Source organism: Phyllostomus discolor, chromosome 12, assembly GCF_004126475.2.
Source record: "Phyllostomus discolor isolate MPI-MPIP mPhyDis1 chromosome 12, mPhyDis1.pri.v3, whole genome shotgun sequence".
NCBI lineage: Eukaryota > Metazoa > Chordata > Mammalia > Chiroptera > Phyllostomidae > Phyllostomus > Phyllostomus discolor.
In genome coordinates, this window is record NC_040914.2 from 46,661,333 (window position 1) to 46,685,850 (window position 24,518).

The following is a 24,518-nucleotide window of genomic DNA, read 5'->3' on the forward strand; positions in this document are numbered from 1 at the left end:
GCAGCGACAGGGTTGGGTGGGGGGGGTGCCCGCACTGCTGGGTGGGTTCTCACGGGGGCAGCTGCGGCCTGCGTGGGGGTGCCAGCCCCGCTCCTGCGGTCTGTGCTGGCTCAGGCCTCCGCGGACCTTCGGTGGGGCGGCGGGCCGCGGCCCCACCCAGGGCGGGGTGGCAGCGGCAGAGGCGGGCTCCCTGGTCTGTGGGCCCCGGTGTCCAGTCTCAGGTGCGGGGCACCCTCCCCCGGGCCCTGGGGCTGACTGCCACCCACGGGCAGGCCTGAAGGTGGGTGGGGGAGCATGTGGCCCTGGGCGGGGGTCCGGGAAAGGCCGAGAGAATCGCCCTCCTGGCTGGGCAGGGCTGCAACAGTCTCCCCGCCCCCCCCCTCCGCCCAGGACGGACCTGCAGCCTGGAGTGCAGGGAGCCCCAGGCCCCTGGTGTTGCCCACCTGGGACACCTTGGCAGGCGAGCGAGCTGTGCCCAGACCGCGGTCTGGCCGCGGAGCCCGAGACCCTCCCTGGAAGGGCTGCTCCTGGGGGAGCCCGGGCCGAGGTGCTCGGCTCAGGCAGGGTCCGTCCACTCCCGCCCCTCCCTCATGGGACCTGTGGCCCCCCCCTCGGTCGGGGCCGGCTCACCTGTCGCTGCAGTGTTGCGGGGTGTCTGGGAGGGATAGAACTTGCACCCCCACAGATGCACCCCCCACCAGTGTGGGGGGACAGGAGGCCTCCGCACGGTCCGGGGCAGTCAGATGGGACGCCAGCCAGGAGCATCCCAGCAGCGTCCTCGCCAGGCCCGGGCCCTCGGACTGACCACACGCGAGAATTCAGGCCCTGGGGCAGGACTCCCAGCGCCGGGACTCGGGCCAGGCTCTGGTCACGGGCAGGCCTGGGAGCCAAGAATCAGACGTGAAGCATGGTGTGATTCGTGGCAAACTCTACATTGCTATTAGCATGTCTGTTAGTATGGAGGCTCAATACCTTGACCCGCCCCCCCCCCCCCCAGGGGAAGCTGAGGTCTCCCACGGAGGAGCCCCCGTGTCCCCTCCGGCGCTGGGCTGCCAGTGCTGGCCACTCAGCGCAGGGACAGCCAGGCCCTCACCGTGGGCGGGGCCAGGCATGCGAGAGGGCTTCTTGCAGAGCCCTCTCTGGAACCTTCTGTGGCTGCCACGGGCCCCCGAGCAGCGTGGCGTCCTGGGTGTGGGCCTGTCGTGCCGTTCGACGGGACTGTGCACCATGTGTGTCGCCAGCCAGCGCTGTCGCCTCCGTTCTCCAGTCGATGGCCCTCGGTTTTTAAAGGAAAGTGTGTCACCTTCGGAATCACTTGCCATGAAGAGACAGTAACCCCAAAAATAAACGCAGTGAAACCAAATAAGGTCACTAACTTCTGGCTGGATTCTCCTGGCCTCACCCGCCTGTGGCCTCACCCGACACCTTGCCTCTCTTCTTCGAAAGAGGAGGTGCGCCGGCATGAGGGGTGCTCGTGCCAGCCGGGTCCTTTCCCCGTTTCCCCGCGAAACCGTCGGAAGAAGTGGCAGGGCTGACCGGGGGGTGACTTACGGCCGAGAGAGCCGAGGTGAACCACCGGGTGTTTCCTGGCCCCACTGGCGGAGTGTGACGGCCGCTGCCCACTCCTCACAGGGGTCCCCCACACCCGGGGCTCAAGAGCTGTCCCCACAGGAATGGGAGGGGCGCGGACCTCAGAGGCCCGGGACCGAGGGGGCCACAGTAGCAGACCCCCAGCCAGCCCGGGAGCCTGCTGACCCCGTGACCACATCCTCTCTTGCTGTCCAGGGTGCAGGCACCTACCGCGTGTGGCCACGGGGGTGTCGCTGAAGAGCTGAGCTCTGCACTGATTGGTTTGCTCTTACAGCGCCACCCGCGTGGCACAGCTGCAGATCTTGTGTGTGTCCTGCCTGTCGCCCTGACCTCGTGCTGGCCGCCCGGTCGCCAGCCGCGGGGGAAACGAGGGGCCTCCCCCGGAGCGGGGGCGTGCGCTGTCCTCGTCCAGCGTGCAGAGGGGGGGCGTGCGCAGCGCCCCCCATGCCTCTTTGCCCGCGTGGACCTCAGACAGGGCCCCGGGCGCCCTGTGCTCCTGCTCAGCCGGGGACCCGAGTGCCCGTGTGGGTCCCGGGGGTGGGGGCGGCGCTGCTCCCCTCCCCGTCCACCCCCCTGCCCCGGCCCAGCGCTGCAGTCTGCAGGCCAGGCCCTCCCGTCCGGCAGGGAGCGCGCCCGTGCGGTCAGAGGCTGTGGACCCAGACCCTTCCCTGCCTCTCGCCCGGGACTCGGTGGCTTTGGGGGGCGGCCGGGCGTGGCAGCAGGGCTGGGGCGCCTCGGTGGCCTCTGGCTGTCTCTGCCTGTCTCCCCCACCCCCACATGTGTGTTCCCCTCCGTCCTAGGAGTTGGGGGGAAGGGCATTACCTGATGGATGAGCCCACAGCCGGGCTCTCCAGGGGCTGATGTGCAAGCCCCGCCCCCGCCCCCACGCTCCTGGCCAGCCCGCCCCAGGTTTCCCGCTGTGGTGAGAGCAGCCACCACCGGGCTGCAGAGCCCGGGCTCCACCCGGGTCGCTGCCCCTGCGGCTCCTGGAGGGAGAGGAGGGCGGCCTTTGGGTGGAGAAGGGATTGCGAGCCCCCACGCTGCTTCTGGGCCGCAGGAGCAGAGTCGGCCGCACAGGCGGGGCTTTCCCGGACCCGCGGGGACCGACCCTCCTGGCTGCAGGGCGGGGCCTGGGGCGGGCCCTGCCCTTCCGGGTCTCCTCGGGGACCTTCGGGGCTGGCGGGGCAGCGTGCTCCCTGTGCCCACGCGCCGCTGTCCCGTGCGGACGTGGTGCCAGATGCCGGGCTCCGTGCTGCCTGTGCTCAGTGCCGTGTGCACACGGAGAGCGCGCGTTCACCCGCGTTTACGCCGGGAGACTCAGAAGGCCTTGGCGTCCACCCGAGTCCCCCAGCTGCTCGGGGCAGAGTGGGCGGGCCCGAGACTCTGCATTCCGGCCCAGCGGCCTCACACTGTGCGGCCCACGCACGGCCAGCGCCTCACCGCCTTCTCCCCGTGTTCTCTCTCCTCTGGCGCTGAGCACGGCCTGTCCGTCTGCCCCCTGCACGGCAGGCGTGGGCAGGCCCCTGCGTGGCAGCACCCGGGCCAGAGCAGCGCCGCAGAGCAAAAGGAGGGGGGTGGGCTCGCCCCTCGGGAGGGAGACGGGGGGGGGGCTGTCTCCTCCCTCTGGTCACCCCACATGCTCGGCCTCGGCTCTCTGGACTCTGTGTCTTCGGTGCCCCACCCGCGGGCGTCGGGAAGTGGCAGGAAAGAGGCCGTCCCATGGGAGCAGGGGGCGGGGCAGCAGAGGCTTAGCCAAGTGACGGCGGGGGCGGGGCCCTGGGGGGAGGGAAGGGGGTATTGCTGCAGCCCCGGGAGGCACGTCCTGGGTGTTCCCTGTGGCCACAGATCCCCCCCCCCCCAGGGCACCAGGGCGCCACGGCTCGGGTGTCCCGGGTCACGGGGTGGGTGTGGGGCAGCTGCTCAGGCCTGTGCCCGCAGGTACGGGGACACCAAGACAGGCGTCCTCCAGGCGACCGGAGCGCAGGGGACATGACAGAAGTGGGTCTTCCTCGTGGGGGCGCCCTGATGGAGGTGGCCGCCAAGAGGGGGGCTCATGCAGGAGGGACGCCTTACTCACCCCAGGGACTCTGGGGTGGGTGGCTGCCGGCAGTGGGGTGCAGACCCGACAGTGGGGTCCAGCCGCGTCTCAGGGGAACGCGGTGCCCACGGCTGTCCTTGGAGCCGCCTTCGCTCTGCGGGCGGCGCTGTCTGGGGCTCAGGCAAGGCCTCGAGAGCGCGGATGGGTCGCGCCCACGGGACCGAGGGCGCGTCCTTTCCCGCCAGGCCCCGCCCCCGGGGCTGCTCCCCGCCCCCCTGACGCTCCGTCCGCGGGTGCCGGGGCTCGGCCGCGTCACGGGGTGACTCCGGGGCCGGGAAGCAGTTCGGGCGTGTCTCCCTCGAGTGAGCGCCCCGCGTGCAGTGAGTCTCAGCTCCGGGCCCGCACCAGGGGGCGGGGCGGACCCCCGCAGCTCCCCGCGACTCCGGCGCCTGCAGGCGCTGTCCGCCTGGGCGCAGCAGCCGCAGCCTGCCCCCGGACGCCCACCCGGAGGCCTCCAACCTGCCCCGCCCCTTCCGGTCTGCATTCCTCTCCCTCGGGCCTCGTCCTGTTTGGTGGTCACTCCGCGCCCCAGCCCCGACCTTGGACGCCGGAGTGCTGTCCCCAGGGCACGGCGCGAGGAGCTGCCCCCGACCTGCTGTCTGGCGGTGCGGCCGGCAGCGCCTCTCTGCGTCCTGTGCCCGTGAGCCCGCACTCCGAGGCTGCCCGCGGCCGAGGACCCACAGGGGGCGAGCTTCCGCGCTGGCCCCAGAGCGGACGTCGGGCGGGGCCTCGGGGGGTGGCCCCGCCCGCGGAAGCAGGGGCCGGTTCCTGGTGTCGGAGGTCCTCCCCCTCCCGGGGGCCTCATTTCCTCCTTTACTGCACGACGCGGGGGGCTCCGCGCCTGCTGGGAAGGTCGCTGCCGCCCCCCGGGCTCCGGGGTGACGTGAGCGGGTCGCCACGGCAGGACTCCCGCGGGCGTCCTGGACGGTGCGTCTGTCTTGGCCCGCAAGAGCGCTGGCCCTGGAGTGGGCACCGCGGAGTGGGCCGGTCCCCGGCACAGGGCGGGCGGGGAGCGGCTGCCTCGGGGGCACGGGGGCACCTGGCCGCCAGGGAGCGGCCACTGCGCCAGCCGTGTCTCCGCCTCCCTGCGCACCGCGGAGCTCTCGCCCCGGGGGGGAAGCCTGCCCTGCGTGCCCCGGCCTCCATGCCCGGAGAGGCTTGCAGGCCAGGCTCGCCGCAGCGGAGCCGTGGCGTCGGCCCCACGGGGGCAGCGACAGACACCAGACCAGCGCGTCCCGGGCTGTGGGCGCGGTCTCTGTCTCCGAGGCACTTGCCCTTGTCCCGGCTTCACTGAGGACCCAGCAGACCGGGCCCGGGGCCCTGATTTCTATCCTTCCGCAGTAACGTCTCGGGCTCTAATTCCGGAGACGAGCGTGTGTCCAAAACCACTAGGTGCGGGACGAGCCTGGTCCCATTGCCACCCCCCTCCCCCCCGTTGCTGGTTCCTGCCACGACCGCCCACGGCTGACACGCGAAGAGCCCGCCGCACCCCCTGGCAGCGCCCGGGAAGGAGCCGAGGCCGAGAGCGGGAGCCAGAGCATGAGGGATTTCAATTCCGCTTTATTCTCAACTTGAAATGGAGGAAAACAGACAAAAAACAAATAAGAAAGCTAAACAGTTGCGTGAGAGCTAGCAATTTGCCGGCCCGATGACAGACACTGCATTATCATAATTGTCTCCTCCACATGATAGGACAGAAAAATAATAATGTCATTTTATTTATAGCCGGGGTGGCCCCTTCGTGAGAGTCATACAAGTTGCTGCCAAGTGGAGTAGCTCGAATGACGTCTCTTGATCAGGGCTGTCCGAAGAGATCAAAGATGAGTGGCAGGTAATGGATACCCGGCGACACACCAAATCGAGAGCAGAAATGGGCCTGCCAGGGCCTGCCAGTTACCCATTAGGGGCGCGCCGGAGGCAGGCAGGCGGCCTGACACGTTGGCCGAACACCTAAATCAGCCGAGCGTCAGCGCTAAAATTGTGTATTATCATTGGAAATGGCTATTATTTCCTCCGTAACATTTCTGTTAAGGCTTTGTTTGTGCCGGGCTGACCCACAGTCGGGAGCGGAGTCGGACGGAGGCGAGCCCCGCGGACGGGGGTGGGGGGGGTGGCCTGCGGTCTGGGCTGTCCCCTGGTTTAACCCCCGGGCCCGGCGGCCGGCCACCAGGACCTGTGCCCTCCGCCCTGCGCCGGCGCCGGCGAGGTGCCCCCTGGAGAGGCCAGGCCCCACCCTCGTGTGTCTCCGCGCGGCCGCATCACTCCCTCTTCTCCAGTCTGCTCCGCCCTCCGGTTGGCCTATCACGAGCCCCAGGGAACCTGGAACCTTCCAGAGCACAGGGTGGGGGCGGCCCGAGCAGATGGAGGAGGAGGAGGAGGGAAAGACGGCGCCCGCCCCACGCTCGCAGCCCATGTGGGGCAGCCGGGCGGAGGCAGCTTCCCGTGGCACCGGGGGCGGGGGGTGGGGGGGCCTTCTCCTGCGGCACGTGAGTCACGCAGGGAAGCTGCGCTTCTAGACGTGGTGTTCAGGAGTCTCGGGCGGGAGCAACAGTTACCAGTCCGTGCAGATGGCGGGGGTGACATGAAAGGAGAGCCCTCCCGGAAACGGGAGGCTGCGAGGCTCCAGGAGCGAACCCGTCCCCGGGGGCGCGCAGGTGGCGCGGTGGGTGATTTCCATTCCGCGGCGCGTGCCGGAACGGTACAAATATTATTAAACATTGAAACGAGTGTACGAGTTAGCTAATTAGTATGTTTCTCTTTCTTTTAATAATCCCGGTGCATTTTCTTTCTTTGCTCCCTCTGTATGCACGTGGTAACCCTAAAGCATATATTTAGAAACATAATTAGTTATAATTAGAAGCAAACAAACCTGGCCCAGGGTGGCTCCGATTCGTCTCGTGGAACCGCAGGTAACGGTGGCAGCAGCAGGTGTCACGTTCCCTGCTGCCTTACCAAGGGACGGCCGGCCACACGTGTGCGCACGGGCGCGCACACCCATGCGTGTGCAGGCCCGCGCGCCTCCCGGGACAGAGGAGCCAGCGGCGGAAGTCACTTCTGCGCGGCTCGCCGGGGCCCCACAGCCGCCCCTCCCCCCCCCCCCCCCCAGTCTCGGTCGTTGCCCGTGAGCCCTGCCTTGAAGGAGCGGGGACTCCGTGTCGGAGCGGCGGCACCCGTCCGCGGTGATGCGGCGAAGGCAGACGTTTGACTGTTAGGCCCCTTGGCGGGGATGTGGTCAGGAAGTCCCTTCCAGTTTGTCACGCACGGCCGTGGCTCCACGGGAGCCTGCGGCCTGGCCCGGGACATCACCGTTCTGGGGGCACCGCGGCCCTGTCCGAAGTGACAGGCTGGGCACGCAGGGCCGACCTGAAGGAGGCCTCCGCGCTTCTGGTCATTTGCCCGCGGAGGACACACACTTCCCTGAGGGGCAGTCAGTCACCTTTGACATTGGACCTTGCCCTACAGAAAGCCCCCACCCCCTTGAGCGGATCCCACCCCAGGCCTCTGTGTAAATAGAAGTTTAGACAAATGTGTGCTCGTGCTGGCTTTCGAGTGGGAATTTTTTTTTAAATTTCTCTTGAATTATGTAAAGATGCATCACAAGATATTTACGATTAAAAAAACAGATATTCTTTTTATATACTGATAAAATTGGAAACGTGGAAGCATATTTGGTAAGCGTAAACAGATGGTTAAAGATATTTGCTGGGAAGTATCAGAAACAGTTGTTCCTGGCTCGCCTGCTGGGCCGAACACCCCTCTGAGAAGCCGGCTCCCGGGGCCCAGGGCGGGGGTCCGGTCGCGCTCGGCTCCCGGGCGCCGCAGAAGGACGCCGGTCTCCTCCTCCCGGGGCCACAGGGGAGCCTGCCCGTGGGACCCGCGCCCTCTGCTCTTTCCAGCCGCCAGCTCGCCGAGGGGGCCTTCCGCCGCTGAGCAAGACAGCTTCAGGGTGCCCTCCCCCGCTCGGGGTGCGGGGCGAGAGGCCTCACCCAGGAGGCCGCGCATGCGTGCCGTGCTCCGGCCACCTTCGCTCGGGGGCCGCGGTCCTGCTACCCGCGAGAGCTGCGCGGCGGGAGGGCTCCTTCGGATGCCGGGGGTGCAGCGTGGCGTCAGAGGAGCTGCCAGAAGAAGGGAAGCAGAAAGGGACACGCGGCCTCTCTCCCCGTCCAGCGGGCACGGTCCCCCACACGGCCTTTTGGAGGACACGGCCCGCGGTTCGGAGGCGGCGCGAGAGCCCGGAACGCCGGCACTGGGGTCCGGGTGGGGCCGCCGGGGTGCGCGCTGGGGTGCGCGCTGGGGTGCGCGGAAGTGGGGCAGGGGAGGAGGAGATGGCCCTGTTCTTCACAAGCCGATCTGAAACGCTTTCACTGGAATTGTTCAGTAGCAATAATCTGTCAACAGATTACAATTTTGCTTAATTTTAATGCGGCTAACTTAAGATGGTTGTATAGTAAATTTATGCAACTGATCACAGTTATTAAATTACTACGTCTGCAAAGGAAGCAATCAAACCCCTTATTACAGTTGCTGTGAGTGAATGCTAAATGTCACGGAGCCACCCGCGCGCTGCGGGGAGCCACACTCCAGTTAAAGATGCATAAAATATCAGCACTTTTTTAGCGCGTGTGCATCCAACAAAGACTCCCATCATAATTAACTGGTATGGAAATAAATAATTCTTACAAACTACCTCCGAAACAGGCGTGCTGCGGTTTTTGTCAAAGTCGGCTTCTCCGCGGCGGCGGAGGCGGCGGCGGCGGCAGGCCAGCCCCCAGACCCACCCCCGCCCGCTCTCCGACGCCGTGAGATGTCTGAGTCTCGCAGAGAGGGCTGAGAGCGACATCACAAACCCTGCGCTCAGCGCGAAAAAGTAACTTACGGTGATTGATTTAATTATACAATTGAAGGTTTTGATATTTAAAGACCTCGAGATCAACTCTGGGGGGTGCGGTCCCAGTTCGCCCGTTCTCTCTGTAAACAGCCGAGGAGGCCTGTGGTGCCGGGCTGCGCAGAAAGGTGGGCAGGGAGCCGCGGGCACGCGCTGTGCCCAAACCCCGGTGCCACTCAGCTGCCGGTCCTGGCAGTCCCTCAGACCCGTCAGGGCAGTCTGCACGGGCGGACAGTGTGCGGGCGGCGACGTGGGGGAGTGCCTGGGCACGGCGGGCCTGGGGGGCGCCGGGGCTGGCCGTCGTTCTAGCGAGAACGTTGCACCGGGACCCCCTCACCAGAGCTGCATCTTGCCGGAACCGGCTTGCTTTCGCTGGCCCGGGCCATCGTCACAGCTCAGTCGGCTCGGAGGGCCCTGGACTGTCCCCTGGCCTGTCCCCTGGCCAGCGCCCACACTCGGCCTGGGCTGTGGGGTTTCAGAAATCTGGCCCAGCAAGCCTTCGGGCGGTGCTGGGCTCGCGGGCCCTGCAGGGGAGGCAGGCAGGTGGGAGGGTGGGGTGAACGCTGCTCCGGCACCCAAAGGGCAGGCCTCACCCCTGGGTCAGTTCCGGCCACTCAGCAACCCGCGGTGACAGGGTGACTGGACCCGTGCGGCTGCATCCAAACAGAGCCCCCCTGCAGTGCGGTGACGCCGGCTGTGGGGGAGGCTGCTGGCCCCCATCCAGCCCAGCCCGCACTGCCCTCCAGAGAGAGGGCGTGGCCTGTGCCCTCTGTGGGTTGCTGTGGAGAAGGGGCAGTTTACGAGGGTCGGGGGCAGTGCCTGCTGGCCCCCCGCTCCCTGGTCCCTTGCCCGGGGGCTGCAGGGCCTCGGGGAATGGACGTGGGTTTGCCAGGAACCAGGTGCTGCTCTCTTGCTGAGGGCGTGCGTTCGGGGTGGGTTTGTCGGGGGCGGTCTGCTCCAGGCCACGTGGAGCACGGCCTCGTGGGGCAGTCGGACCCGTGCTGGCGTCCACTTGTGCACACGTGGGCGGGCGTGTGTCCGTGTGTCGGTGTGCATGCACTTGTGTGTGGAGTCATTTACGAGTGTGTGCAGGTGTAAGCCATGTACAGACAGGAGCGTGAGCCTAGTCACCTGACTCGTCTGTGAGCAGTGGGCACTCAGAACCCGCCGGGCAGGGCCTCGCTGCGGGCCCGGGGCGCAGCGTCAGGACGGAGGTGGCTGCGCTCCGGTCCCTGTGTACCCTGCACACTTGGGAGAGAAGGCGTGTGCGGTGTTCGAGGGCAAAAGCAAATGCACACCTGGAAGGCCCATTAGGGGACTGGCTGCGTGGCTGGGAATGGGGAGAAGACAGCATTGCCCAGTGAAACCTTCAGAACGTGGAGTCTGCCGAAGGGAGTTGGTTTTGGTTTAAACGTAACCACACCAGCTTCTGAAAGCCGCAAACACTGGCCCCTGGCTGTTTGCAGTTCTGTGTCTCTGGCCCTGGGGCTCGGGGCGGGGGGGTGCGGGGTCCTGCGCCTCGTTCTCACTGGCTTCCTGACACTGGCCCAGCACACCCGGGGCGCAGGCTGCCTTCGGGCCTCGGGGAGCCCTGCGGGCAGCTGCCCGGGCCCCACCTGTGGCTCTGGCGCACTCGGGTGCTGAGGTGGACGGGCCTTTGCATGGGTGGCCCCAGGAGCCCTTCGCCACTTCCAGGGATGGGGCGGGGAGGCCCTGCGTGGGGGGCAGGAGCAGGGGCCTGGCTCACACCCCGGCTCTCTGACCCACCAGCTGGGCTCTCAGCGCCCTCACCTGAGGAACGGGGTGAGAGTGAGGAGGGCGGGGGCAGTGGAAATACGACCCCCCCCCAAGTGCTGAAAACGAGAGCAAAGAGATGCCCAGACCCCTGCCGCCGCACCGTCCTCCTCTCTGTCAGGCTGGGCGAGGCAGGTGGTCCTTTGCGGGCACCCCTGGGGTGTCTGGGGCTCCCCCCAGCTCCCCTCCATCGCCTCCCGCGGGCCCGGCGGGCCTTGCCGGCCTCTGGCTGTGGTGGCCCTGCTCCGGGATGACACCTGGCATGGGGCCAGGGCCCTTCTTGGACGCATGGGACTCGGCTGGGCCTCCCCAGCCCCGGCCACTCCTGTGGGTCACACTTCCCTGTCACCCCGGCTGCAGACAGCACGGTGCACCCAGGATGCGGGCTCCGAGCAATGGCAGGGTCCTGGCTGCCGCCGTCATGGTTCTCGGCCCCGCAGCTGTCCCCGAGCACCCGCCTTCTGCCTGGTCACAGGAGGTGACATCACACACGTGGGCCGGCCACCCCAGGCGGGGGGAGGAGGATGCTGTTTTCACTGGGGCAGCGGCTTTCAGAGACGCAGGGGAGCACAGGACTGGGGTCCCTCGCGCCTGACTTCCCGGTCCCCTGTGTCCTCTCAGCCGGGCTCGTGGACTCCCCCGGGGCCCGTGCCTCCCCCTGCAGCCCCCTAGCAGGCCCCCAGCGCCCCGGGACGGCCGGGGGGAGGGCCTTGAGGACGTGCTGGGGGGGGGCGGCTGCTCTGAGAGCGCGGAGGCATGGCTCCGACCGGCACGTGTCGGTGTAAACACGCTCACAGAGAGCCCTCGAGGGGGCCACACGCGATGGCGGCTCTGCGTACCCTCGGGCTCCCCGAGCCCCGCCAGTGGGTGCCGCAGGGTGGGCCGGGGCGCCTTCCTCCCGGCCACGCCCCTGTGGCCTCCAGAGTCCCCTCAGTGCCCAGCGCACAGGCTCTGCCGGGCACATGACCCTCCCCCCGGAGACCCCCGAAGAGCGCCCTCCCCACACGCAGGCCGCTGGGGTCGGCCGGGCCTGGGGCTGCGACTGGCCGAGGGCCGGGGCCGGGCGGCAGGGGGCCGTCCCCTGGGAAGCTGGCCGTGACCTACTTTCCGAGCTGGGCTTCTGTCTTTGTAACATTGAATCGAGTTCATCTTTGATGTAAAAAAAACTGGTGTTCGATTGTGATCGCAGGCGGCCGCCCCGTGGAGCCGCTCCGACCCTGCGCCCACGCGGCGCCGGCACCGAGGAGGCCCTGCCCCCGGCCCCCACCTTCACCTGGGGCTCCGGTTTGCGTGGGCCCCCCCAGCCATCCCGGCCGGCTGCCCTGTGCGGCCCTGCGGGGGCGCCGGCAGCAAGGGTCAGGGGCGTCTTGAGGAACATGTGCTTGCAGCTTGAGGAGCCCCCGTTCATGAGCGGCAGGGGCGACCCGGTCCCCCTGGGGTCGAGGGAGGCCGGCGGGACCCCTCTCAGGGCGTGAGCTGGCACACACGCACGCACACCCACTTCTCTTAGAGCCATTTGTCTCTGAATGCCAAATTGCAATAATTAACCATCATTGATCTTAAATTCAATTAACTTCATTAACGCAGGTCATGATGAGGGTGCTTGTGAGGGAGAGGCATTTGGCAAGTGTCTCTGCTCGTGTGACATTCGGCTCCTCGGCGGTGGCCGCAGACCTCCGGACTGTCCCTGCGGAGGCAGCGGGCGGAGGGCTGGGGGGGCGCTGGCGGCCGGGTCGGGTCGGGGGCTCGCGGGGGTTTGGGCAGGAGGCAGGCGGCCCCGGGGCGGCGAGTGCGCCTCCTGCTGTGCGCTCGGTGCGCAGGTCGGGCCGCTGCCCGGGGCTGTCTGCCTCCCAGAGGCTGCGCCGCAGGACCCTGGGCTTCCGGAGGGCAGCCCGCCGCCTGAGTGTGCGGATGCCGACACTGTCGGTCCACCCCGAGGAGGGGAGAGGCCGGGGCTTCCACCACCAGCTCCCGGGGGACGCAGGAGCGCCCCTGGTTCTCGCGTGCATGCCGTCCCCGGCGAGCGCCTCGGCAGACGGGCCCCTGACGCACGGCAGGCGCCTTGCTTCGTAGAAACACCGCCCCTGCGATGCTCTTGAGACCCCCCCCCCGCCCCCGCCCCCCCCCCCCGTGCACTCACACCCTGTGCTGCGGTGCGGAGCCCCCTGGGGCAGAGCCCTCCCTCCCGGCCAGGGCGTCCCCTCCTGCGCCCCCAGAACGGCACCCACACCCAGGCCAGGGTCCTCCTCCGGGGCGCCCGCCACACAGCCTCACCCGCGGCTCCCCCAGGCTCCAGGCGCGCCCAGGCCGGCTCCGGGGTTGTGCCCCCGCGCACACGACGACGGGCCCGGCAGGCCTTCCCACGCCGGCACTCTCGGACGTACCTCGTCCTCCTCGAGGGAGCGGTCCCTTCAGCGGAAGACGCAGGGGCCGGCCTGCAGAAGGAAGTGCGCAGGCGGATGGATCTTCCCCAGGTGGGCACGCGCGTGAGGCCGGGGCCCCGACCCAGAAGGGGACCGGCGCCAGCACCCAGGCGTCCCCGGAGCCGCCTCCCGGCCCCCAGCCTCTGGGACTCCACGGTCCGGGTTTGCCCAGCTGGGACGTTTGTTTGCAGGGATCCCAACAGCCTGTGTGTTCTCTCTGCGGCGTCGTTCCCACTCCGTTTGCTCGTGAGGTTCCTCCAGTGGGTGGGGCAACGGTTTGTTCATTGCTCCGGCACGCCGTGGGCCCCATGGCGGCCGTGGGGTCGGCCCCAGCCCCTGGCCGGCAGGAGTGACGTGCCGGAGGGCGTGCAGGTCTCCGGTGGGGGACGGGGGCGTTGTCGCTGGCAGATGCACGGGGCGGCAGGCGGGGGGGTGGGGGGGGGCGGTTGGAGATGGGATGGCTGTGTTGCAGGACGCGCGCTGGGGCAGCCTCGGCCAGCCTCCAGGACGGGGACGGGTCCCGCAGGGGCCGTGTGGCTCACGCCGCAGCGTGAGGGCGTGTCTCTGGGGCCCCGCGCCTCCGCCGGCACAGGCGCTGCCCTCTGGGCCTCCCTGTAAGTGGCTGCACGCTAGTCACTCCCCAGCACCTGCGGGTGCACCTGCGGGTGTTCATCCCCCGCTGTGGAGCCGGGAGACGGGAGGCCAGAAACCCCCTCAAACGTGGAAGTGTCTGTGCGTGTGGGGGTTTCTCTGCCCTGAGGACCCCCCCTCGGGCCGGCAGTGCACCCCGGTTCCATGTGGCCGCCGGCTCCTCACCGCCCTCCCCACGGTGACCGTGACAGGAGCCAAACTGACCGCCGGGTGACAGTGCCACCCTCATTCTTCACCATTTTAACATTCGCTTTCCCCTCCCCACCGTCGCTCAAGGACGGGGAGGCCCGCGGGTCCTCGGGTCTGGACAGGACGCCCCCAGCCCGGGCATCCGAGTGTCGGCCTGGGGCAGCGAGGCTGGCGTTCGGCAGGGAGACTGTGGCGTGTGCGACGCCAACCAGCCGACAGGCCTTGTTCCTGGGTGGGTTTGGGGACGCCTGTTTTGATAGAAAGGAAGTTGAGAGCAATGGGTATTGTTATACACCAGCCAAAGTTATGAAGCGTTTGAACTTCATTTCCTTAGACTAGCTGGGAAGACCCGCTCCCTCTCCTGAGTGTGACCTTGCGTGGGGACCGGCAGGCCCGAGTGGGTGCATCCTGGGTGTGGGTGGGTCAGACCCCGGCGGCTGCAGGCTGGGCTGTGGGCCTTGGGAAGGGACCCTGGCCCCCGTGGCCTCCAGGCTGGTGCCCTGCTCTGTGAGGGAAGGCCTGGGCGTCTCTGGGGTGCTACGAGCCTCCTCTTCCTGGCCCCCGCCCCCTGCAGGGCCTTGCCGTGGGCTGGCCCCCGGTCCGTGGGACCTGGGAGCCATGTGCTCCTGGGTGGGAGGTGGGCCGGCAAAGCCACTAGGTTTTCCCTCAGCTGGTGGCCTTTGTGCCCAGTGGGCTCTTTCATGTCCACCCATGGCTGCTGCTTCTGGCTGTGTGGTGCCCCCTGTGGCGGCCGTTGGGGGGCCGTGTCTGGACTCCTGCCTCCCCCTGACTTGTTCTGGGGCTGCAGTGGGAGCAGACCGTCCACCGCCTGTGTCGTGGGCACCTCCAGGGGAAGGACGCTGAGACCCGCCCCCCCCACCCCCAGTCTGCGGGCCGGGCTCCAGAGGGAGCGCAGCCCTGCCGGATGCTGGGACCCATCCGCTCTGTGTCCCCGGTTTGCCAGGATGGACAGGAGTCCCGTGGTGCCGGACTCTCGGGCCCAGGCTGAGGCAGGTCCAGGCAAACCGCACCTCGGGCCACCCTCCGTCCTGACGCGCCGGCCAGCCCCTTGGGGGTGCGAGCCGGGTGTCCAGACCGCGCTGCCGGCTGCGGAAGGGGACCGCGAGACGCCCTGCATGCTCCTCCTCCTCCCCTTTTCCGGGGCACGCAGTCCCTGCCCCGACGCAGCCAACCAGGCAGCCCTGGGCCGGCACCGTGTCCCCTGTCCCCTGACCCCGTGGGCCCTGGCCCGGGGGAAGGAGCTCGTCGGCCACTTGAACTTGCCGTCTCTCTGTGGGTGGCCCCACACATGCAGCCCCACGCAGCACGCCACGCCTGTGACGCCCGGGCAGGGCGCTGCCTGTCACCCCTGACGGACACTTGTGGCTCCTGCTCTCACTCGCGTGGGGGCAGCGTGTCCCTGGGCCACTGACCCCCCGAGTTGGGACGTCACTGCTGTCTCGGCGTGGGGGGCTTGGCACCCGGGGAGGGCGTCGGGAGGGCAGGGGGCGCCCCCTGGGCCGATCTGTGGGTTCTCGTTTGTTGGAGTCAGTGTCACCGTGTCTTCTGGCAGGACGTTCGTTGGGGACGAGAGTCCCGCAAACAAAGCCGCTTTTTCTTCTCTGAGAGTCCGTGCTGGGTTCCGACCCCAGTGCAGCCCGCGCCGCAGCGTCCCAGCCGCGGCTCCCTTCCCCCCGCCCGGCCCTCTGACGCTCGCAGCCGGGGGGTGGGGGTGGGGTGGGGCAGACTCGCGGCTCTCCCTCCTCCTCCGGCTTCAAGGTGAAACGGTGGCTCAGCACCGGCCGCTGCCGTGGGGTCAGCTCTGCGTCCGGGGCCCCATGCACGGGCGGCGCCGCCGTGTCCTGTCCTCAGGGGCCTGGCCCAGTGGTCGGTGCTGGGCGAGCTCCACGAAGGAGTGACCGAAGTCACCGGATGCAAGACAATGAGAAGGAGGTTGCGTCGTCCCGCGGACACGAGTGCCCCCGGGGCCCGTGTCCCTGGGCGACGGCCTCGGGGCCCGCAGCCGCTGGGCCCCGCCCCCCACCTGCCCGGCACGTGCTCGCCGGGCGAGCTCCCGGCCTCCCGCTTCCGGAAGGCAGGGCCCTGTTGGACGCCCGCGAAGCTGACGCCGAGTCAATATTGACAAAGTAGTCTAAAGAGCAAACACTCTGACATTTGTAAGGTCCACTGGAAGGTCTTGTATATGTTTATACAGCGCGAGTGAGTGGTGCATACCAATCGTCCCGCACCCGCTCCGACACCGTCCGCCCGGGCGGCGTGCTGCGGCCGCTGGGCGCGGCTGAGCGGGCGCGGGCGCGGGGCCGGGCTGGGGGCGGCGGTGGTCCGAGTCTCCCCCCCACAGGGGACAGCGAGCTCCTGTCTCCTGCTAGGACACGCGCGTGCCAAGCCTTGAGGAGACCTGTTTTTCCAGATGGAAGGGGGAGAAAAACCCACAAAATCTCATTTTTAATTTACTTCAATTGCTATACTTTCTTTTTACTTCGTAAAAATTTTATTGATGTTTTTGTCCTTTATATTTATTAAAGATTGAGCCTCAAAAATGTAATGAGTAAAAAATGCTTGCTTAATTTAAATTGTGAATCTGTCTGTTAAGAAATGCATTAGGGGTAGGAGAAGCATAAGACATATTAATTGACAGACAGGAACTGCTGTCTCTGAGGTTGATACAAGTAATTTATTACTTTAGAAATGAATGCCACCTCCAGAATGTGCTTCATTAATTTCAAATTTAGTTTTAATTTCAAGCTGTTGCCCCTTGAGAAGAATAAGGTGGCAAATTATGTTTGAAGAGCAGATATTTTTTTGTACTCCAAAGAAACACCACATTGTAACTATTTAATTTTTCAAATAAATGTGCCCATCGGCTTTGCTGCATGTTCCTGGGAGCTGAGAAAATATTTCAGGTAAGACCGACACCCACTAACGCTTTCTTCTCTCTCTCTTCTTCCCCCGGTCTCTCTTCTTTCTGTCGCACCTGCCCCACCTTCTCACCTGTCTCCACGGCAGCCTATGTTTCCGACGAGCTAAAGGCTGCCGCCCTGGTGGAGGAAGACCTGGACCCGGAAGAGAGCGCGGCAGATGGGGAGCCCTCGGCCAAGTACGTGTGCCCCGAGAAGGAGCTCAGCAAGACCTGCCCCAGCTACCAGAACTCGCCCGCTGCCGAGTTCTCCAGCCACGACCTGGACAGCGAGTCGCACATCAGCGAGGCCAGTGACCGCATGGCTGACTTCGAGAGTGGCTCCATCAAGAACGAGGAGGAGACCAAGGAGGCGGCGGTGGCGCTGGAGGACACGACCGTGTCGGACAGCCTGGAGCAGATGAAGGCCGTGTACAACAACTTCCTGTCCAACTCCTACTGGTCCAACCTCAGCCTCAACCTGCACCAGCCGTCCTCGGAGAAGCACCCCGGCAGCAGCAGCAGCAGCAGCAGCAGCGGCAGCAGCTGCGGGAGCGGCAGCTTCGACTGGCACCAGAGCGCCGTGGCCAAGACGCTGCAGCAGGCGCCGCCGAGCCGCGCCCTGCCCGAGCCCAGCCTCTTCAGCACGGTGCAGCTGTACCGCCAGAGCAGCAAGCTCTACGGCTCCATCTTCACGGGCGCCAGCAAGTTCCGCTGCAGGGACTGCAGCGCCGCCTACGACACGCTGGTGGAGCTGACGGTGCACATGAACGAGACGGGCCACTACCGTGACGACAACCACGAGGCGGACAACAACAACCCCAAGCGCTGGTCCAAGCCGCGCAAGCGCTCGCTGCTGGAGATGGAGGGCAAGGAGGACGCCCAGAAGGTGCTCAAGTGCATGTACTGCGGCCACTCCTTCGAGTCCCTGCAGGACCTGAGCGTGCACATGATCAAGACGAAACACTACCAGAAAGTGCCTCTGAAGGAGCCCGTCACGCCCGTCGCGGCCAAAATCCTCCCCGCCGCCCGGAAGAAAGCTCCCCTGGAGCTGGAGCCGCCCAGCTCCCCGGACTCCACGGGCGGGACGCCCAGGGCCCCGCCGGCCGACGCGCACGACGCGCTCCAGAAGAACGCCAACCCCTACATCACGCCCAACAACCGCTACGGCCACCAGAACGGCGCCAGCTACGCCTGGCACTTCGAGGCCCGCAAGTCCCAGATCCTCAAGTGCATGGAGTGCGGCAGCTCCCACGACTCCCTGCAGGAGCTCACCGCCCACATGATGGTCACCGGCCACTTCATCAAGGTCACGAACTCGGCCATGAAGAAGGGGAAGCCCATCCTGGAGACGCCCGTCACGCCCACCGTCACCACCCTGCTGGACGAGAAGGTGCAGTCGGTGCCCCTGGCGGCCACCACCTTCACGTCCCCCTCCCACACGCCGGCCAGCGTGTCCCCCAAGCTGAGCGTGGAGGTCAAGAAGGAAGCGGACAAGGAGAGAGCAGTGCCTGACGAGAAGCCCAAGGACAAGGAGAAGCCCTGTGAGGAGGAAGGCAAGTACGACGTCCCCTCCAAGTACCACTATTTGACGGAAAATGACTTAGAGGAGAGTCCCAAGGGGGGGCTGGACATCCTCAAGTCCCTGGAGAACACCGTGACGTCTGCCATCAACAAGGCCCAGAACGGCACCCCCAGCTGGGGGGGCTACCCCAGCATCCACGCCGCCTACCAGCTCCCCAACATGATGAAGCTGTCCTTGGGCTCGGCCGGGAAGGGCGCGCCCCTGAAGCCCGTGTTCAGCGCCAGCGAGATCCTGTCCCCCACGAAAAGCCAGACCCTGGTCTCCTCGCCCGGCAGCCAGACCTCGCCCATGCCCAAGACCAACTTCCACGCCATGGAGGAGCTGGTGAAGAAGGTCACGGAGAAAGTGGCCAAGGTCGAGGAGAAGATGAAGGAGCCGGAGGGCAAGCTCTCTCCACCCAAGCGGGCCACCCCGTCCCCCTGCAGCAGCGATGGCAGCGAGCCCATCAAGATGGAGGCATCTGGCGACGGGGGCTTCCAGAGCCAGGAGCACAGCCCCAGCCCTGCGCGGGACGGCGGCAAGGAGGGCAGCCCCCCGGCGGAGCCCGTGGAGAATGGCCAGGAGCTGGGCCAGCCCGTGGGCAGCAGCCTGAGCAGCAGCACCGCCATCATCACAGACCACCCCCCCGAGCAGCCGTTCGTGAACCCGCTGAGCGCCCTCCAGTCGGTCATGAACATCCACCTGGGCAAGGCCGCCAAGCCCTCCCTGCCCGCCCTGGACCCCATGAGCATGCTCTTCAAGATGAGCAACAGCCTGGCCGAGAAGGCGGCCCTGGCCACGCCGCCGGCCCTGCCGCCCCGGAAGGCGGACCCCCTGGACCGCTACCTCTACCACGCCAGCCACGACCAGCCCATAGACCTGACGAAGGGCAAGGGCGACAAAGGCTGCTCGGCGGGGTCGGTGCTGCTGTCGGCCACGTCCACGTCCCCGGCCACCTCCTCGTCCACGGGGACCACGGCGAAGACGTCCGCCGTCGCGTCCTTCCTGTCGAGCTCGCCGCTCCGCGAGAACGCCCTGTCGGACATATCCGACATGCTGAAGAACCTGACGGAGAGCCACACATCCAAGTCCTCCACCCCCTCCAGCGTCTCGGAGAAGTCTGACCTCGACGGGGCGACGCTGGAGGAGGCGGAGGAGGCGACGCCTGCGCAGAAGAGGAAGGGCCGCCAGTCCAACTGGAACCCCCAGCACCTGCTGATCCTGCAGGCCCAGTTCGCCGCCAGCCTGCGGCAGACCGCAGAGGGCAAGTTCATCATGTCGGACCTGAGCCCGCAGGAGCGCATGCACATCTCCAGGTTCACGGGGCTCTCCATGACCACCATCAGCCACTGGCTCGCCAACGTGAAGTACCAGCTCCGAAGGACAGGCGGGACCAAGTTCCTCAAAAACCTGGACACGGGCCACCCCGTGTTCTTTTGCAATGACTGCGCGTCGCAGATCAGGACTCCCTCCACGTACATCAGCCACCTGGAGTCTCACCTGGGCTTCCGGCTCCGGGACCTGTCCAAACTGTCCGCCGAACAGCTCAGCGGCCAGATAGCACAAACCAAGTCGCCCTCGGAGAAGCTGATGACGTCCTCCCCCGAGGAGGACCTGGGCACCTCCTACCAGTGCAAGCTGTGCAACCGGACCTTTGCGAGCAAGCACGCGGTGAAACTTCACCTGAGCAAGACGCACGGCAAGTCCCCGGAGGACCACCTCCTGTACGTGTCCGAGCTGGAGAAGCAGTAGCGTTGGCTGCCGGCGAGGCGGCTGTGGTTCGCTCTGAGGGAAACGGCGGCAGGCACCTGAAGGCCCCCGTCCGGCCGTGGCACGGGCCCCCTTCCCGGCAGAGCGCCGCTCCGGGCTAGACCGTGCCGTGTGGCTGTCAAGTGGCCGGTGGAGGCGCGTGACCGGCTGCCGTCACTGGCGAACATGGAGGTGGAGACGCAGTGCTGAGCGTCGGGGACTCCGTGTGCGTGGGGTTTCGTCGGGGGCGCCCGGCGCTCCGCGCTGCATGCTTTCACGGACCGTCTGACTCCGCGTCGGTAACGGCCCGGCGCCGCCCACCCCGCGCCTGCGGCGCGCCGGGGCTCCTCACCCTCTCATCTGTAGCCCTCCGAGTACTTTGAAGCACTTTTGCATTCATTTGGTTAAAAAATAAAATAAAATTATAATAATGTAGGAAGCTCTGTTTTTTAAACTCCTTACCAGCTTCGTTATAATTAATAATATGAACCTCCACTTATGCAGGTCTGCAGGGGTATAACACGCCTTGAAATTTAAAAGAATATTATTTTCACATTGAAACATAGATGTATATATTGTATAGATTTCAGACTCTCTTATGGAAAACGTGATTGTGGTTCGAGGACCTTTGTTCCTGCATTTGTAGCAACGGTGTTTTATGTCCCTGCTATGCTCCGGGCACCGGCCATGCCTGTGTATAGTGTCTCCTTCCCTTCCCCTTTTTTAAGGTCTATGGGTTTTGTTTTTTACATGCAAACATTGTAAATTATACAGAAGATACCACAGATAGCATTTATAAAGTATACAGAAACATTATCTGAAAGCAAAGTATGATTGTTTGTTTTGCTACACAGTACACCTATGTTGATAGAGGTTCACGTTTAAATTATACATATTTATTAGCACCACATTATCATTTGTTTTGAGCAGTCTGAATAAATGAGGCCAGGCACGACACCGCGGCAGGCAGCATCGTAACTATTTTGCACATCGTTTTTAAAGGTATTTATTAGAAGTCAAAGAATGCTCAAAATAAGCTCAGTGCTCAAAGGGTTAAGTCTATTTGAAAATGAAAAAAAAAGAACAAGGAAAAAAAGAGAGAGCTTGTACTGTATTTCCTAAACATCGACAAAGCCTTTAAAACGTTTGTACTGTAATACTTTGCTTCGGAGTCCCGCGGCACCTGCGCCCCCCCCCCCCGTCGCCCCCCCCCAGCTGCTAGTCCGTTCGCGGGATGCCTTTTTGTTCCAAACGGTAACTTTCTGTTTTCTCCTCCTAATTATTCTCCCAAGATCCCCCACTGCAGCTTTATCTCTAGGCCTATGAAAGGTAACCCGTGGTTACCGCGCGCCGAGCGAGCCCGCTCCGCCCCGGTTCGGGCGGTTAATTTGCGGGAGTGACTGGCAGCTGCCGCCGTGGAGAAGCTGTGTGGGGACGCCGGCACGTGCCCCGCACCGACGCCCCGAGACACTGTGCGCCCTGCCTCCTCGTCGACAGCGGACCCCCGTTCTGTGACTCTTCATATAGCCCCTTTTTCTACGGCAGCATTAAAATCGTCTTTTTGCTATAATCCTGTGTTGCGTTCACAATCATGTCTGCAATGTGCTCCGGCTAACGAGCACATTAAAATGAAATCGTGTGCGATCTGCCAGGTGCTGGCAGGCGGAAGCGGCCGTAAATCAGGGGAGTTTTAGTGAACTTCGGTGTTTGGGGAGCAGGGGGCGCTGGCTCAGAGGCGGCGGGGACAGAATTCCCCCCAAGAGCTAAATTTTTCAAGAAAGGAAGCCGTTTGGGTGAGGCCAGATCCTCCCGGGGAGTGATGTTGCCAGGCAGGGCAGCCCGGTGTCCGGTGGCACCGGGCAAGTGGCCGGGGGCCGGGCCGAGGGCTCCCTTTCAAAGCAGTGAGTGCGTGCCCCGCAGGCAGCAGAGGGGCAGCCAGGCCTCGGGAGGCGGCCAGGCAGGGCCGCGCCTGCCCGCTGCCCGGGGGTTTTCCGGCAGCCGAGAACAGCCCGGCCCGGCCGGTGGCATCTGAGTCAGGGCTTCCTCTCCCGCGCGAAGGCACCCACAGGTGATGAGGCGCAGGATGGCGTGGGGGGGCTGAACCCACACACGGGAGGCGTGGGGAGAGCGTTTATGTGATAATCACAAGCTTTTATTAGTCCCGGCAAATCATGCCAACACAACGCTGTGAAACTGTAAAATACCTTTATTACTGTATTCAAACCGTTCCCGCAGCTACGCGGAATCGTAGCTCCCAACCTAGAATTATACAAATGAGAGATGTATCCCAGCCCTGTGATGCACCAAACACCTCACCTTAAAAAAATACTTGTATTAAATATTTAAATTAAGCCCTTTCAGAGATGTTTGGCAACACGCCCACTTCTCCCCGTTCATCCCACCCCTTCTTGTCAAGAGGAGTCCAAAATCTCTGTCTGCTCCAGTGCCTGTCAGCAGCTCATCTCTCCTGCGTCTGGAGAGGAACGCACTGCGGTTTGAGACGGGCTTTTGGCGAATGGGGGTTCCGGGCTGGCTGCGCCCTGGCTCCCGGGTGCGGCCGCGCCGGCGGGCTGTGCCTCAGGCGGTTTGCGCAGTAGGAGGGCAGGGCGGGCTGCCCTGCGGTCGGAGCCTGCCCCCTTCCCCGTCGCGGTGGCATGGCCCGGCCCCTCTGAGCCCCAGGAGCCCTCTCCTGGGTGGAGCGGTGGGGCCCACACCAGGCCCAGGGGGCAGACACGCTCTCCCTTCCCTCCTGTGCCTCCGCACCCTCCTCCTGGGGCCCAGGTTTCTCCGCTTGATTTTTCACAGGTTGAACGAGGCCTCGATTTATCAGAAGCCCAAGTCCTGCGTCGACCAGGTTAGACTGACAGCACCCCCACCAGTGGGGTCCCCGTGGCTTGAAGAGAGACAGGATTTGTGGGGCTGGCGGAACCCCCTCTACAGTTTGGGGCAGAACCTGTCCCTCGGCCTGTCCCCTCCTCGCCCCTGCCCCGGGTTGATTCCCGGACTCTTGCCTCTGGGTGTGGAAGCCAGCGTTCCTCCCGGAGGGATGGCACCCGGGACTCGGAGCCGGGAGGGGGCTGCGCCGAATCACGGCCAGGCGATGACGTGGGCGCGGGGCAGCCGGGGGGGGGGGGGGGCCGTGAGGAGGGGCGCAGCATGGGGCGGGACGGGGCGGGCCACAACACCCCGAGGTCACAGGCCAGCAGCTGTGCAGACGACCCTGCACTCGGGGCCTGCTGCTCCTGCAGCAAACCGGACGCACTGCGGCCGCTCCCGGCCTGGCGCAGGCACGGCGGTCTGGCAGCGGCGTTAACAGCGCGCGTGAGTGCAGGACGGCCTGAGCCACCGCGTCAGGCTTCCCCTGGGTGCCGGGAGGGCGGGGCGGCGCCGAGGGAAGGGGGTCTGGTCACAGGTGCCGGGCCCCGACCTCACCCCGCCGGAGCCCGGCTTGTCGCAGTCCTGCCGCATCCCTCCCAGCCCTCGCATTCACACAGTGTCTTAAAGGAACGTTTGTGATAAATGTGCAATTTAACTAGTTTATGGCGCTCTGATGTGCTCAGGGCTATGTGCAAGATGAAAACCTTCAATGGAGCTTGAACAGCTCACTTCACAACAAGAAATCAATACGCCGCATCCCGGCTGCTCACCGCAGTCGGCGCGGAGCGAGAGTACCGGGCACGCGTCTCTAAGTTCCAGGCGGCGAGGGTTCTATAATTAACCGAGACCTTCCGTAGTCGGAGCCGGCTGGCTGCGACGAGGGCCCCTCTCCCTGGCACCTCGGCTGTCTTCCTTCTGCAGAGGGAGGGGACGCCGGCGGACGGCCACCGAGGAGCCGGGCTCCGCCGCCGCAGGGCGGCTCCTGGGGAGGGGGGCGGGCTCAGGGCCCTGGGCGACCGCGGTGCTGGGCGGGCGTCAGCGCCGCACTCGACCGGCTGCCGCCTGCTCCTCAGACCTGCTGTGTTTGCAGGGAGGAGAGGCCGGGCTCCGGGGCGCAGTGGCCGGCAGGACAGCGCCTCCTGGGGAGCGGGCTCGAGTCAGGGTGCGAGCGCCGTCCCCGCAGATGCGCAGGCACCTCGTGGAGAAAACCGAGTGATGTTTTTCTAAATTCATCTGCACGGCTCTTTTGAAGTCGGAAAATTGCAGTCGCCTCGTATTCTGTTGATTATTTAGCACAAAAATAACATGCTTTGTATTCTAGGAAGCAATCATAAAAATGAAAACGCCAACCCAACACCACTCCTTAATAATAAATACTTTAACTTAAAAATAATAGCCATCATCCTATTAGCTAATGGAGAAATCACCATCTTCGCTCTGCGGGAGAGCTGTTCTCTCGGCGCTGGAGGCGCGAGCCCTCCCCTCCCCGGGGGGCTGATTGGTGAGCGCGTGCACTGCGTCTCCCGGGGGCGAGCCGGCCGGCGCCTCTCAGTCCGAGCGACCTCGGGACGCAGGGGCCGCCGCCCTCCGCGCCCACGCCACCCCCGGGTGCCCGGCCTTTGCAGGACGCGCTGCCGCTGACTCGGGCGGCCTCACTCCTCGGGGAGGCTCCGCCCCGCCTGTCAGCAGAGAGCTCCTGGCCTTCCCTGGGCGGCCCGGCGGCTCACCTCCGCGAGGGCTGCAGCCCCGTGGCTTGGAGACTGGGCGCCAGCCTCAGTTCC

General features: G+C 65.5%; 1 protein-coding gene across 1 annotated transcript in view; it reads left to right on the forward strand.

Moving 5' to 3' along the window:
- The window catches only part of TSHZ3 (teashirt zinc finger homeobox 3), a 52,686-nt gene extending 31,745 nt beyond the window's left edge, over positions 1 to 20,941 (forward strand). The window contains exon 2 of the mRNA XM_036013314.1: positions 16,658 to 20,941. Coding sequence (XP_035869207.1) covers positions 16,658 to 19,863 — 3,206 coding nt within the window. The 3' untranslated portion in view covers positions 19,864 to 20,941. The remainder of the gene's footprint in view (positions 1 to 16,657) is intronic.
- The last annotated feature ends 3,577 nt before the right edge of the window (positions 20,942 to 24,518 follow it).